General features: G+C 47.5%; 1 protein-coding gene across 2 annotated transcripts in view; it reads right to left on the bottom strand.

The window, feature by feature from the left end:
• Positions 1–15,687, bottom strand: part of LOC147465351 (uncharacterized) — a 70,517-nt gene that overhangs the window by 31,629 nt on the left and 23,201 nt on the right. For both annotated transcript variants that reach the window (XM_086519583.1, XM_086519577.1), the window contains exon 3: positions 128–197. In XM_086519583.1, coding sequence (XP_086375709.1) covers positions 128–197 — 70 coding nt within the window. The remainder of the gene's footprint in view (positions 1–127; positions 198–15,687) is intronic.

Here is a 15,687-nt window from a genome sequence, read left to right as displayed (position 1 = left end):
GGGCAGGTATTGTTGCATTTTGAAGGTATTTAATATTCAATGAATAATCTGAGCATTCAGGATGTGTTTTCATCTTAAAATTGACACAGGCTATTAATACTTCAAAAGAATGATTTAACACACTTACATATACAGTTGTTTTGTTGAGTGATGGGAGTAAATGCATTTGAAAAACTCCCAACCTTCTTCCAAAGAGACTGCAACAAAAGCAAAAGTTTTTAGTATACGTAACCTAGACAGAATGCCAAAAGGACCAAGATTCACCTTTTTTAGAAACAGCACGTTTTCGTGTTGTTAGCCATCCACTTCATTGTTCACAGTACTGCCGAAAATGTATGACATCCCTATTAACAACTCAATGTCCAATTGTGGGTGTAGAACAGAGTATCCATATACACTCCCAAACACAAGCCCCCCGCGCCCCCCCCCCCCCCCCCCTACAGCCTCATTATGCAAACTATGTAGAGAGGATAAAGTTCTCCCTCTAGTCAATTGATGACACCTGATCAAAAACGGTAGGGCTGTTTCTTGCTTGAGATGTATTGGCATAGAGAGCATTTCCTGCAGACAAGGACTGGGAGACCACATTAGACAGACTCGACTCACAGCATTCTCTTCACCTGTGTAGATGACATCTAACCAGAGCGTGAGAGCACAGTAACCCTCGGTGCGGGCTGACTTGGAGCATTTTCTTCCAAGTACCCAAGCCTATCCTCTTCCAGAAACCATACATTTCCTATCAGCGTGTCAGAGGGTGACTCAAATGGTAGTGGTTCTCGATCATTGTCAGGTGCTATGCGGGAGGTATATCAGAAGGAGACCACTGAAAAACCAGTGAAAATACCTGGTTGATTGTCTGTTAGATGGTATCAACTATAGTTCTTGGAGGATGACGATGATGGCAATATTCGACTTGTATGATCTTGGGTTCTTTGTGACTGAGAAGGTGGAGAAGCCATCTGCGGCGAAGGAGGTCCCACTTTGGGAGCCTGTCGATCCTCGAGAGCAATCCTTTCTCATCTCGAATTGTACCCCACAAATTTTGGATCATGTGAAGGCAATGACAAGTGCCAAGCAGATTTGGGACCATTTGGAGTCTATCCATGAGCATGTTACCCCTATGAAGCGTGTTGCTTTGCAAGTGTAGTTGTCAACCTGGATGCAAGCCGAGCCACTTCCATGAGGGTTCACATCAACAAGATGCAATCATTGCACCAGGAGATATTTCGGATGGGAAAGAACATTGCCTCAGAAGACATGGCCATTTATTTAACTGCTTCTCGTGATTTTATGTATGATCTACGGCCGTATGAAGGTGCAATTATATTCTGAGACAAATCATTGGCTCGTGTATACAGTGAGGGGATTATGGAGCTTACTCAAGACGGCAAAGGGGGAATGTAGATCTCCCATGTTCTTTAGTGCCTCGTCTTGGGTACCACGTCTTGTCAATGTATAAGCTTTGCAAACTTGGCATGGTGGTTTTAATTGATGAGCAAACTTCAAAGGGCGTCGATTCTAGATAAAGTCTCTGACTTGGAAGTCAAAGGGGGTGCAGTTGTGTGTGAATTGTACTTACTTGATCCTATTCCTTCATATTTGAACTTACACACAACAGAGAATATTGTAAGGCGAGTTACATTGGTGTACCACACAAGAGTGGTTACATTTGTGGGGAGCAGCAGAGTGCTCCAGTTGATACGATGTAGATGGTGGAGATACTCAAGTGGATATGGGTTCCTCTTCGAGATTCAGACATGTTAGATTTGCTACAAGATGTGCGAGCTAGTGTCGACACTCGCAGACGCCATTTATAGTTTTTCTCATGGAGAGCAGATGGAGGCTTGTCTTGCCTTGTTTCTTCCCAGGCCTGGGATTGACGAGCTTCTCCTTCACATGACACTTAGCAGCTCCACAGTTGTGAAATCCCTCAGCTAGGGAGAGGGGGTGTTAAAAGTTTGTCACCTCTCTGGCCAGTCCTGGCGGAGCTCTTGGGGCCCCAGTATCTGTCAAGGGCTGATTGTAGGAAGTGGTCTGTTTTCTGGCTATGGACCTAGCCTATGTGAGGTAGTTTTGTTGTTTCCGGCCTGTTTCGCCATTGTTTTGCCCACCCTGTACTGCTGGAGGTGTCATATAGTTTGCCTCTCGATGGCCCGAGATCTCCTGCATTTTATCCCCAAGCCCAGTGCCACTAGGCTTCACCTACGGGCGGGTTTTATATTTTTTCCCCGAGATTTTGGCCTATTTTCTAAGTCATGGGGTTTTTGGGGGAGGTCAGGCAACTGGACTTGCTCCATATATAGGGAGGGGGGGCTGCCCACCCCTTATGTGTCTTGTGCACTTACATAGAGCCAAAGTTTGGGTCTTTCTCTCTCCAACGTTTTCTCTCCCTAACAGAAGTTTCCCTCTCTAGCAGTTTTCCTCTCTCTAGCCTTTTTTTGCCGAATCGCCCTCCCTCTCTCTGCCTTTGCATTATTGCAGATTGCTCTCCTTCCGTGCCTTCTTGGGCGGCACGTACCTTGCAGATCACCACAACAGGCATGTGCCCTTATAGGTTCCACATTTGGAGGTGGTGGTTGTCCACCATCGCATAACGAGAGGTTATACACCTGTGCCGCTGTTTTCAGCCATATCTGTTCACCTTCCGCTGCCACTTCCGACAAAGACATCAGTCTCAGACCACCAGAGACACATACAAGAGAGATCGTAGTGGAGGACTCTGATCCTGCCAAAACCATGCGAGTCCTTACACCATACTACACTTCGTCACTGCCACACGATGGAGCTGACTAGGATGTCATTTTCATGTTGATGTACTCTCCAAGACGGCAGCCATATAGACATGCATTGAACACATAGTCTGTAGAGTTCTATTTAACCCTCATGTACTCCCCTACATTTTATGCCATTTCTGCCTTGAATACCAGCACATAACAGCTCGGAACTGATGTACCAAGTTGATATACCTGTTGATGCTTCTTTGTTTTGGCCGGCTTGGAGCTATCCGAAAAAAGAACTGTCCATGTTCTGGTCCAGCAAGGTACTGCCAGAATGTTCTCGGAATGGCCAAGTCCATTGGAAACATGACTAAAACATTGGATGTCTAGAGACTAGAACGCCTATTTGGTGGCCACCCTGTTTTAAAAGAGTCATCCATGCAGAGAAGCACTTACCCTCTGGCACCCATGCAAAGAGCCAAATGCATGTATGTTTCAAATTACGAATGGATGCAAGTTTGTGGGATTACGAGTTTAGCTAATAAGCATATGCAATGCTTTCAATTTTTTCTTGCAATAACTACAAAGGTGGTTATCATAATACTTTGTGATATTTTTTCTACCGCTAGAGGTATAGAGTTCAAGATTACTCTTCAAGGATGGAGTGATTCGAATCGGCAGATAGAAAACGTTCGCCTACAGGTTACACCTTTTCTTTTGATTCAGGAGCAATTTCATTGGGCAGCATGCTTTTGAACTCCAAGCCTTTCATGTAAACTGCTTTTGATGGCCAAGGGCCTTTAAATATGTGTTGAAGGCTCACTCTTTGGCATGCTTCCGCGTGGAGATGCAGAGCACTGTTGTCGGCGTTGTACTGAGTTGATGCAATATAAAGAAATACCAAAAGGGGCGCCACAGTTTAGGGCCAATGCTCTCTTGGGGTGGAACTCTGCGACTCCGTGTCTCGTGTGCTGCGTGTATCTTTCAGTTCAATTGTTTTGAAGCGTCTAAAGTCTGTTCAATCTGTTCTTTTCCGTTGGCACGTGGTGCCCGGTGCCCTCCCATTACACAGTTTGTTGTCTTTCACTCATTTGGGGATGATTTCGGCTGTTGTAGGCTGATTTGAGGTTTCCCTTCATCCACCTTGACCTCGGCTTTTCACATGCCCCAGTTCTCTCACACAATGGAGAGGAGTGATTCTAATGTTAACTCGGTCCATGATGAAGAAGTACAACGAAGGAAGTTAATGATGAAGCCTTTGTCAACGAGGAGTGGGGAGATTGGTCCCAATTCTACTCTGGTGTAGGTGATCAACCAATCAAAATACCTACCCTTCCTACCTTTCCCTTGGATCGGCAATTGAATGGCGAGAACTATGCCAATTGGAAAGCGACCATGATAGCAGTCTTTGACTCTTAAGAGCTTGGAGGTTTTGTCAGCAGTCACTTTCAAAAGCCAAAGGATCCTACAGGAGCAAAGCTATAGTACACCATCAATCATTAGTCACATCCGACTGATGACCCAAAGCAAATTTGGGATCGCCTTTTATCTTTATATCATCGAGTTTCTCCGATGAAGCGGATTGCTTTGAGGTACAGTTGAGGACCCTGGATGCCAAGCAATCATCCATGAGGGATCACATCAACAAGTTGCAAGAACTCCAACAAGAACTCAACAATGGGTCCGTACAAGGAACAAACTTGATCCCTTGGGTGGTCACGAGTAGCCTTGCCTTAAGAAGGTGTATGTATCTCACTTGTGGATTCCTTGAGGCATGCTATTATGGACAGAGGGGTTATTGTGTGTGGCAAGGCCTAGTACCTTACTATGCGTTTTCAAGGCAAGTTAATTGGATTGTTGAATGTTGTAGCGCGGATAATGTGTCGTGCTCTCTACAGTGTGGGTGCCCCTCAGTGCAATGTGCGTGACAATCTCACTCAAACAAATGGAAACTCTCTCAAACAGAATGAAACACAGAAACAATGGATAACAACAGAGACACAACAGTGGACCAGAACATGTGGACTCGACTAGCTCAAAGAACCATGTACAGACTCTGGCGTGGCAGCACACTCAGCTCCAGCCCAGGACTCACAGGTACAAATGGGGGTGTCGAGGCTCAGATGTGCAGGGATGGTGAAGCAGTGCTCTGTGCAAGACTCGCTGCTCTCGACGACGATACTGGACCAAAAAATGAAGCCGATGATGATAATGACCCAACGGCTCATAAATGTCAACCACCTAAGCCAATCTCCAAAGTGAATGGTGGTGGTGGCCTGGCCACGATGTCCACTAGACCACCGTCCGTATCCTACCACATGTCACTGCCCAGCCCAGCCCACAGAGTCCGTCCAGAGTCCGACTAGTGTGAACCAGGCCAGACCAACCGTACTAACTGAGTGTCCTGTGAAAGTGACATTGTAGCCTGCTACAGGTTGCCGGCCACAAGACCGCTCACCGTCTCGGTGAGAGGAAATATTGAAAAACTAGGAGATACTGAAAAAATGTGAGATAAAACCAATCGGGACTGCATGTACATCTTTCTTGAAGCAGATGCTTGGCCCACCCATGCAAGAAATGATTGCAGCTAGAAAGAGAATTCAACTTTGGAAGAGGAGGTTTCTTTACTCGATCACAACACAGTATGGCGGATTCTTATGCAGAGATGATGACAAAGAATTTAAGGAAGTTCCAAGTAGAGTGTGAAGAGCTGCAGCAAACTCTTGGCACTTCTCAAGCTGAAAACCAATGAAGTGTAGTCGCTCTAAAGGAGGCATATGAGAGGTTCTTGAAGGAGTTGCAGAGGCCAGTCGTAGTTGTTGAGGGAGAGCATGAAGGGTTCACGAAGCAGATTGAAATGCAGACTTCTTGACACGAAGCAGAATGAAACGCAAACTCCTTGACGAGAATTTTTGGGTTGCAAAGGGATCTTGAGGCCACTGAAGATGATCCCGTTTCTTGTTTCTGATACCTACTCTGTGGGTTCTGAAGATAGAAGAATCAAGTTCAGCGCCTCAGGAGATTCAATTAAAGGTAAAACTTCTGGCTGACCCATCTCCAGTAACATGCCGGTAACTTTTCCTGCGTGATCCTGTTCTAAATGATCTACAATTGGATACAGCTTCTCGCCCAACATCAATCTCTGTTGTTGAGGAGGAGCTGATGCTAAGGCTGATGCCAAAGCTGCAATCGGCATAAAGCTTGTATCAGATGTGCTCGAAGGCATTCCAGCGATTTCATAGCTATTGGCTCCTTGAAGAGATACTTCCTAGCCATTCCTAGACGTCTGAGAGTAGCGTAGTGGCCGGTTCCGCCACGAGAAATCATCTGCTGAGGCAGAAGCGGTTGCTGCTGAGGCTGGGTTTATTAGATAGGGCAGGGGTGGGCAGGGGCGAGGGGGAAGGGGCGAGGGGCTAGGGACTAGGGACTAGGGACTAGAGGCTAGGGGCGAGGGGATAGGGGCTAGGGACTAGAGGCTAGGGACTAGGGGCGAGGGGCGAGGGACTAGGGGCGAGGGGCGAGGGGCTAGGACTAGGGACTAGGGACTAGAGGCTAGAGGCTAGGGACTAGGGACTAGGGACCAGGGACCAGGGACCAAGGACTAGGGGCTAGGGGCGAGGGGCGAGGGGCGAGGGGCAAGGGACTAGGGGCAAGGGGCGAGGGACTAGAGGCTAGGGACTAGGGGCGAGGGGCGAGGGGCTAGGGGCTAGGGACTAGGGGCTAGGGGCTAGGGGCTAGGGACCAGGGGCTAGGGGCAAGGGACTAGGGGCAAGGGGCGAGGGGGGAAAGGGGGGCGAGGGCGAGGGTAGGGGCGAGGGCGAGGGGGAGAGGGGGAGGGTAGGGCGAGGGGAGGTTGCGGGATTAGCTCGAGGGTGAGGGTAGGGGCGAGGGCGAGGGCGAGGGGGAGAGGGGGAGGGTAGGGCGAGGGAGGGGGAGGGATTAGCTCGAGGGTGAGGGGGAGATGGGAAGGGTAGGGTGATGGGTAGGGTGCAAATAAACAGCACGCAGCTATCATGAGCAAGAGAGATATCATGATCTTGGAATTCATCTTGCAGGACAGGTTCGGTGAAGGGAGTTTGCTAGACACAGAGGAGAGCTTTGTTCTGGTCTGAGAAGTAGACACCAAAGGGGTTGATGTTTGAAGGGGAGTGAACTGCTGTAGAAGAGATTTCTTACTGCTTTTATGCTTCTTCATAGGCTCAGGTGGCACATTAGATTGAGTTGCTGTGGAATCATTTGAAAAGGGTGTTCCTTCAGGCAAAGAGTGAATAGAGACTCCATAACAAGGCATAGATTTGGTAGCCTCCAACCACTCCAACAGGTCTTCATATGACCCATCCGGCGGAGTAGGTTGTTCCAGTTCGGGATTGGACTCCATGGACAGGGAACTATGATGCACCACCGGATCCATTCCGCCTTCAAGGCGAATCGGTTGCATTGGGGAGCCAAGGGTTTGTATCCACATTGCATCGTTTCCCCAATCATGTAGTGCTTTCGTGTGTCGTAGCCATGGTCTGCCAATGAGCAATGGGAAGCCGCCTTCTACCTGGGGAAGGCGAACCACCACAAAATCCAAGCTGAATGTGAAATCTTGAACCTGCAGAGGCACCTTTTCTACAATGCCCAAGGGGTAGACAGTCCTCTGGTCGGCCAAAGTCACTGTGAATGGGGCAGGCCTAGTGGGCTGGAGACCCAATGCCAACATAGTGAATTCAGGCATCAGGTTGATACCCGACCCACCATCTACTATGACCCTTGAGAATTCACGGCTCATAATAGAAACGGTTAGACACGGACTCCTGTAATCAATAAGTGAAGCTTCGGGATAGGATATCATGTAGGATTCGGAGGGCTGCACTGGGAGGTGCTCGCCACTAGACCCTGCACCATGGTACAGAGATTGAATGATGGCAAGGGTGTCACTTCGAAAATTTGCATCAAGTCGAAGCATGTCATACAATGACACTTGCTGAAAGGTATTCTTCAATATAGTCTCTGCTGTAGGTTTTTCTCTTGGGATCAGTGTCTTCTTAGTTTCCTTGATCTTTTGTAAGTCAGCAACTGATTCTAAGAAAGCCCCATCAATATCGGAGAGCATAGTAAAAGATCCTTTCTTAGCACTAGGGGATGGCATGTCAGCTGCTGGAGGAGGTGTAGGCATTGGGGAGGAAAGGGATGTACCTACTGGAAGATTGAGGCCGAGGGCTGCCCTCTGAGCTCGTGTGAGGACACCAGCTCACTCCTCTACCAGCTGCAACTTGTCTTGAGAGGCAATCATATGGGCAGAAAGTGGTGGCTTGGGGTTGGTACTAACTGCTACCAAATTGATCTTGGGAAAGGTGAATTCAGGTTGGCTCTGACTTGGGCTCGCAGAGGTAGAGGTGCGTTGTTTTGGACAATCCTTAGTGTAGTGATCCTGAGCCTCAGGGCAAAGTTGGCACGGAGGAGAGCCTTCTGGCAGAGGGCATTTGCTCTGATAATGCCCATACTCTCCACATCTGTAGCATAAAATGGGCCGATTGGAGGGACGGAACGGTGGACGAGGTGGTTGTTGCATGGATACCTTGCATAGGAGGTGTTGTCAGCAGAGGTGGCATAGGGTGTTGATGACCATAGGGTGAAACCATGTTGGATGTAGGTGTCAACCCTTGTTGAAGGTTGGGGGCGAGGCTCTGTTGTAGTTGCCGCATTCCCTTCAGATAATAGCACTCTTTGTCATCATGGCCAGGCTTCTCGCAGAAATGGCAGTAAGCTCGAAGTGGGCAGTCCTGAGAAGGATGCCCTGGAGATCGACATGAGCTACACCATACCATAGCCTTAGTCTCCTGCTGAGACCTGAGCTCTTCTAGCTCTCTTTTAAGTTGATCATAAGCCTCTTGATGTGGGGGCTTCTCCTGTCTAAGAGAGAAGGATCTCTCTTCCTGAAGGGCCCACTGTAACTTTAGGGCTTCCAATTCCCTGCGTAAAGAAGTCAAGGGGTCTGATGGACTGTCCACGAGTATAGGGGCAGTCTCTACCTGAGGAGAGTCAGTGAACAGCTTCCTAGCTCCCTCTATTCTAGTAGCAGCAGCAACAAAGTCCTCCAGACTGGCTTCAGGACGGAGACTTTCTCTGAGCTTTTGTTGAGAAGTCTTAGGCAGAGCCTTCTCTACCCACTTCTTCACCATAAATTCTCCTGGTTGCTGAGGGAGCTTGGCGACCAGGGACTTTGTTCTGGTCATGAGCTCGGCAAATGTCTCCTTGGGCTGGAGCAACAGGTTGGCCAACTCATCTAGAATCTTTTCTTGATAATCCCCTGGTCGGAAAGCTCCACAGAACTGCTGTCTTAACATAGTCCAAGTAGCAAAGTGGTTTTCAGCAAACTGACTGTACCATTTATCTGCAAGACCATCCAAGGTGGACGGAAAGAGCATAAGGTAGGCGTCTTCTCTATTGAGGCCACGACCTCTGCAAAGAGAAACAAACCTCCGAGCATGGTCATCAGCATCCTCTGTGGAGAGACCCTTGAAGGTAGGGAACTTGATGTTCACCTTGGCCAGAACACTAGTGAGCTCCTCCATGGCCTCTTGCTCCCGAGCCTGTTGCTCACTAGCTTGCTGTAACAAAATGGGGGAGAGCCTTACCGGAGAAGGTGACCTGGAGGAGGATGTAGAACCGGTTGAAGGAATGGAGGGAGCTCTATGTGTAGGTATGGGTGATGGTGTTAATATACTTCTACTGGGTACCAAAGGTTGGCGTCGTCTGTGGTAGTACTTCTGGGGGCTCAGTAGTGCGCTTTGACGCTCTAATGATCGCCTTGTATGTGTCATGCAGTAACCACCACCCCAACCAAGCTTTGGGCAAGAAGAACTTCACCTGGTTGAATAGTGGACTAGACTCTACTACACCAGGCGAGTGACTAGACCAACTGGCCTGGACCAGGACGAGAAGGACTGGACCAAGGACGAGAAGGACTGGACCAAGGATGAGGAGGACTAGACCAGGGACGAGGAGGACTAGACCAGGACGAGGACTGGGTGGACCAGGGCGAGAGAGGACCGGACCAGCAAGGTGAGAGACTAGACCAGCTAGATTAAGCTGTCTAGGGTGAAACTGGACCAGACCAGCACAGGCGAGACGAAGAAAAACCAGCTAGCTGCTTTACTTGTACTCAACAGAGAGTGAGACTTCAATTGAGGTCCCACCGTGATCGCCAAAATGAGAGCACCTGTAGCGCGGATAATGTGTCGTGCTCTCTACACTGTGGGTGCCCCTCAGTGCAATGTGCGTGACAATCTCACTCAAACAAATGGAAACTCTCTCAAACAGAATGAAACACAGAAACAATGGATAACAACAGAGACACAACAGTGGACCAGAACATGTGGACTCGACTAGCTCAAAGAACCATGTACAGACTCTAGCGTGGCAGCACACTCAGCTCCAACCCAGGACTCACAGGTACAAATGGGGGTGTCGAGGCTCAGATGTGCAGGGATGGTGAAGCAATGCTTTGTGCAAGACTCGCTGCTCTCGACAACGAAACTGGACCAAAAAATGAAGCCGATGATGATAATGACCCAACGGCTCATAAATGTCAGCCACCTAAGCCAATCTCCAAAGTGAGTGGTGGTGGTGGCCTGGCCACGATGTCCACTAGACCACCGTCCGTATCCTGCCACGTGTCACTGCCCAGCCCAGCCCACAGAGTCCGTCCAGAGTCCGACTAGTGTGAACCAGGCCAGACCAACCGTACTAAATGAGTGTCCTGTGAAAGTGACATTGTAGCCTGCTACAAATGTCAACGCATGAAACCATGCAAGTGCTCGGTTAGAGTTTTGGGCTTCTATTGTCAAAGCCTTGGCTACTGTGGAGCCTCAGTGTGTTGGGGGCACCTCAACATGCTTGAGGACCCATCTAGCAAAATACGAAGTGACGGTCTCAGGCAATTCATTGGAACCTGGGGAGAAATTATGTATGACTTTGAGGTCTTCTAATGTATGGCAACACGAGTATTTTGCGCGACAACAGGGGGGTCTAGAACTCTCTCATTCTGATAGGTGCTCTTGAGGGGCCAACCTCTCATGGCTTGATCGCTTCTATCCACGTGATTTCTTGGGGGCTAGAGGTGTCTCGAGAGAGCTGATCAATTCAGAGGACATGGCCATCTAGCTTTTGGCCCAGTTACCTCCTCGGTATTCCAATTTCTATTTTTCGTGTTACAAGTGGCAGGCTGAATACTATTTCTACATATGAGATTGTTCCAATGGTGTTGGACCAAGAGGAGCGGTTCAATGAGGGGAAGAAGTTAGGCTCCAAAGCCTTGGCCCGTTCTTCCAACAACAACAACAACGAGCAAAAGGGTAAGAAGGAAAGCAACAACAATCCAAGGAAGAGCGATGTTGAAAAGAATGCTTTGAAGGTAGATCGGCATTGCAATCATTGTGGGGAAAAAGGCCATTATTTGCGGAAGTGTCCAAAGCGAGTTGGCAATGCTTTAATTGCTATGACGGCAGTACAATCACCAGCCTTTGTTCATTTGGAGACAACTTCACAAGATTCTCCAAGGACATCGGAGGTTGACACGGCTCTTGCCGTTCGAAATGGTCATAATTAGATTCTTGATAGTAGATCTTTGTCCAATATGTGACAACACTACGGTACTATTTTCATTGGCGACATATCTGAAATTCCTATTCACAGCGAGGGTTTCATGGAGTTGATTCCAAATGGAAGAGGGGGTGTGCATACCTCCAAGGTTCTTTATGCTCAGAAGCTCGGTTTTCATCTTATGTTTGTGTGTGAGGTGTGCAAGCTAGGGATGGAGGCGATTTTCACAGAGGATGTGGTGTCCATTCGAGATGGAAACTCCGACAAGGAGGTCAAAAGGGGCACAGAGGAGAGTCGTCTATATAGGCTCCATGCTCATTCTTCAGTGATTGTCCCTCCCGCAAGTGATTTATGGCATTACAAGTTTGGCCATTTGAACAGTGATGCTCTTAGTCGTGCTTTTTGTTAACAAATGATTCACTGCTTACAAGATGTTGGGAGTAAACATGGGAAATGCATTACTTGCATTCGAGGGAAGCAACATAGAGAGGCTATTTAGAAGCACTCTATACACAGAGCTACTGCGGTTTTGGAGTTGGTTCACACCAACCTTTATGGACCTATGCAGACTCCGTCTTTGGGCAGAGCTCTTTACTTCATGTTGCTGGTGGATGATTTCAGACACTTTACATGGGTATAATTTCTACAGCACAAGTAAGAAGCATTTGATCTTTTCAAAAATCGGCATGCTCTTGTGGAGAAGGAGAGCAATGAAGTGTTGATGACAATTCAATCGGACAAAGATGGGATGTTTACCTCCAAAGCATTCATTCACTTTTGTGTGGAACATGACATCAAGCAGGAGCTTGTGAACACCCGATCGACGGTAGTTAACACTATAAACCAATCTCCGACCTCTTTAGTTCCAGAGAAGACTTCGTTCGAGGCTTACTTTGGTAAAAAGCTTGATGTCTCTCATTCTCAAATATATGGGAGCGATGTATATATCCATGTACAAAAGAAACAGAGGGGAAAGTTAGACCCCAAGTCCAACAAAATGTTCTTTGTTGGCTACAATAGTCATTTTGAGGGATATTAATTCTATGATCTAGTGAAGGACGTTGTACTAAGCAGCAATGTGGTCTTCAACAAGCATATTCCTTCCTAGGGGGGTTCCTCTCCCAAATCTTCCATGACAACCCTAGCTTTGTCGATTCTTGGAGATCTCGTTGATGATGTTCCTCTTGAGGTTGATGAACCCTCTTCTCTAGTTCCTCTTCCTCAAGCTCTGAAGCAGAATGCACACATTCTAGATGATGCAAAGGACAATGGTCCTCACCATAATATAGTACAGAGGTACATGCATGTACCAGTAGCTCCATCTTCCAAAGGCAAGTTGTAAGGTGCAGTGGAAGTGAATGTTGAACTTTGCTCAAGATCAGTGCTCCGAACTGTGCTCAAGGGTTCCATTTACTTACCGAAGGAAGATCCTTCCGTTCCTTTATTGAGAGAGTGAAAATGATCACAAACAAAGTGGTAAACACTGTGAATAAAGGTGCTCAGACTAAGAGATAGAGAGAGAAGAATACGACACCAGAATGTTGTCAAACCCTCCTCCAAGGGCCCCACTCTCTATGGCAAGAGAGGTCTACTATTGATTGCACAAATCTACAATGGTCTGAATGCAATGGTCTTGCCGACGATGATAACGACGACGAGACGGGCTGAAAACTGAAAACGTTAGGGGCTGAAATCCGCAAATCTGGTATCTGCTAAATTCTGACTCTATATCGTGACGACGGCGATGATGACAATGCGACGACGACGCCCTGAAAATGCAGATGCTGAAATCTGCGAATAGCGGGCTGAATCTGCAAACGCTTGCCGATTTGACCGTGTGGCGAGGATCTGCTACGAGAAGGTGAGATCTGCGAGGTTTGGGGGCTGCGGTGCAGAATCTAACTGCTGAAAATGCAAAACGCTGATGTAAATGGATGTTCTCTCGCCGGGAATCTGCAAAACGCTAGGTGATCTGCAAGTTGCAAAAACGCTAGGCTGATCTATTGTCTGCTGCAAAAACGCGAGGGAGTCTGCTGCAATCTGCTAACGCCATGCTGATCTGCAATCTGCAAAACGCTAGGACTAATCTGCAATTGCTGAAAACGCTAGGCTTCTTGATGGCTGAAAAAACGCTAAGTTGTTCCGCCGGGGTTCCGAATTGTGCTCAAGGTTCCTTTTACTTACGGAAGGGAGAGCCTTCCGTTCCTTTAGTGAGAGAGTGCAATGATCACAAACGAAGTGGACAAACATTGTGAATGAAGGTGTTGAGACTAAGAGATAGAGAGAGAAGAATACGACACTAGAATGTTGTTAAACCCTCCTCCAAAGGCCCCACTCTCTATGGCGAGAGCGGTCTACTATTGATTGCACAAATCTCTACAATGCTTGGACTTGCCGACGATGTCAACGACAATGAGGACGACGACGAGACTGGCTGAAATCTGAAAACGCTAAGGGCTGAAATCTGCAAATCTTGTATCTACTGAACTCTGACTCTATGTCGATGATGATGTCGATGGCGACGATACGACGACGACGCGCTGAAAGCGCAGATGCTGAAATCTGCGTTTTCCGGGCTGAATCTGCAAACTGCGCCGCATCTGACCGTGCTGCGAGGATATGCTGCGGAAGGGTGAGATCTGCGAGGTTTGGGACTTCTACTGGGATGTCCGACTGCTGAAAACTGAAAACGCTGATGCTTCTTGGTGTTCCGTCGCAATGAATCTGCAAAACATTGGATGGTTATGCTGATGCAAAAACGCTAGGACTGAATGTTGTCTTGCTGTGGAAATCTGCTAATGCTAGGGCTGATCTGCTGTTCTGCTACTGCCGGGGTTGATCTGCTATGCAAAACGCCAAGGCTGGTCTGTCATGCAAAAACGCTAGGCCTTGCTTGTTGCAAAACGCTAGGGTCTCGTGCGGGGCCCTGCTGAGAAGGTATCTGTTGAACGCGAAGTTCGTCCTGCCTCTTTTGCCAGAAAGTGCTAACTCTAGGTTTGCTTATATACTTGGCTACTGAATTTACCCTACCTAGTTCCCAACAAAAGTCGCTTAAAAATAGTAAGTGAAAATTGGCTAAAATAGGGAAAATAGGTCTATGCACTGTAAAAATGCTCTTGATGGGTTCTAATGGAAATCTGATGATCATGCTGTGTGCAACCAAAGGATATGCATCTACTCTAAGTGTCTTGACATGCACGGTCTACAAACAGACTCCCAAAAGTGCCAGAACACTTCCTAATCTAGCTGAACTGAACTGAACCCAACCCTTGCCATGAAGTAGCTTGTCCAGTACACATAGGGTTAGATGTGCATGTAACACTAAAAGCATATCACATCCTGAGAGAGGAGATACTATAAATTTTCTACGGAAAGATGCTTGTTGAACAGTGAACAACACATCAAGGCACTCTCGTGTAATGAAAGAGTCCATACCAGGAGCGAAGCCCGACACCTCGAAAGGAGATGTCTTGCTAACCTCCAAGCGGGCTCTTTCGACAAGAGTCACTTGTGACTTATCACATCATGAATACTGCCTAGATCAAACAATATAACAAAACGTTGACCCTTCACATGACCATAACACTTAATGAGAGGCTCATCAATGGGAGGATCATGAGAAACGTGGGTCATACTCGTGTTCTCATTGATGGCATTAACAGAGGATGTGGGTTCTTTAGATTCGCTAGATTCAATCTTAGAACATGTTCTTTTTATGTGACCCTTGATGTGACAATGTTAACATCGACCTTTCTTAGAATAAATGCTTTGTTCTTCTGACGTGATGTATCCTTTTAAAATTCCTTCTGCTACTTTTTCATCTAGGGTGAGCCTAGGTTTAGCAATTTTTACCCTTAGATTCATTGTGTGAGTTCTTTTCTAAGAGACTAGAGGAAGATTGGTTAGAAGAGCTACCATTCTTATCGTTCTTACCGTTCTAAGGGTTCTGAGGAGTCTGAGAGGTACTTCGAGAAGTGTTGTTCTCCTTAGACTTTCCCTTATTGTGCTTCATCTCTTGTGCGAGAGCAATCGCTACCGCATTGTTGAGATCGACGGGATCGAAGACTTCCACATCAAACCTGATATAGTCATCCAACCCGAAAATGAAAGCCTCTTTGCGCTTCGCATCCGATTTGCGTAATTGGGTGCCAAGCTGCAAAACACGGTTAGAAAAAGACATGGCTGAAGTACTATTCTGTTTAAGATTGCGCCAATCTTCCTTTAACCGCACTAGGTACTGAGGTGACGAACCACGCCTAGAGCTTGTCTTGGAAGTCGGCCCAACTGAAAGAAAGGGGCACGCCTACCTCGGCTTCCTCTAGGTGCGCGGCCAATTGCTCCTCTTGCCACGCTTGATACCAATTAATGGCATCACCGGCAG

The sequence above is a fragment of the Adiantum capillus-veneris genome, chromosome 1, assembly GCF_014529385.1.
Source record: "Adiantum capillus-veneris isolate H3 chromosome 1, ASM1452938v2, whole genome shotgun sequence".
Taxonomy (NCBI): domain Eukaryota; kingdom Viridiplantae; phylum Streptophyta; class Polypodiopsida; order Polypodiales; family Pteridaceae; genus Adiantum; species Adiantum capillus-veneris.
The sequence above is the reverse complement of the archived record's forward strand: the minus strand, read 5'-3'. Positions and strand labels throughout refer to the sequence as shown.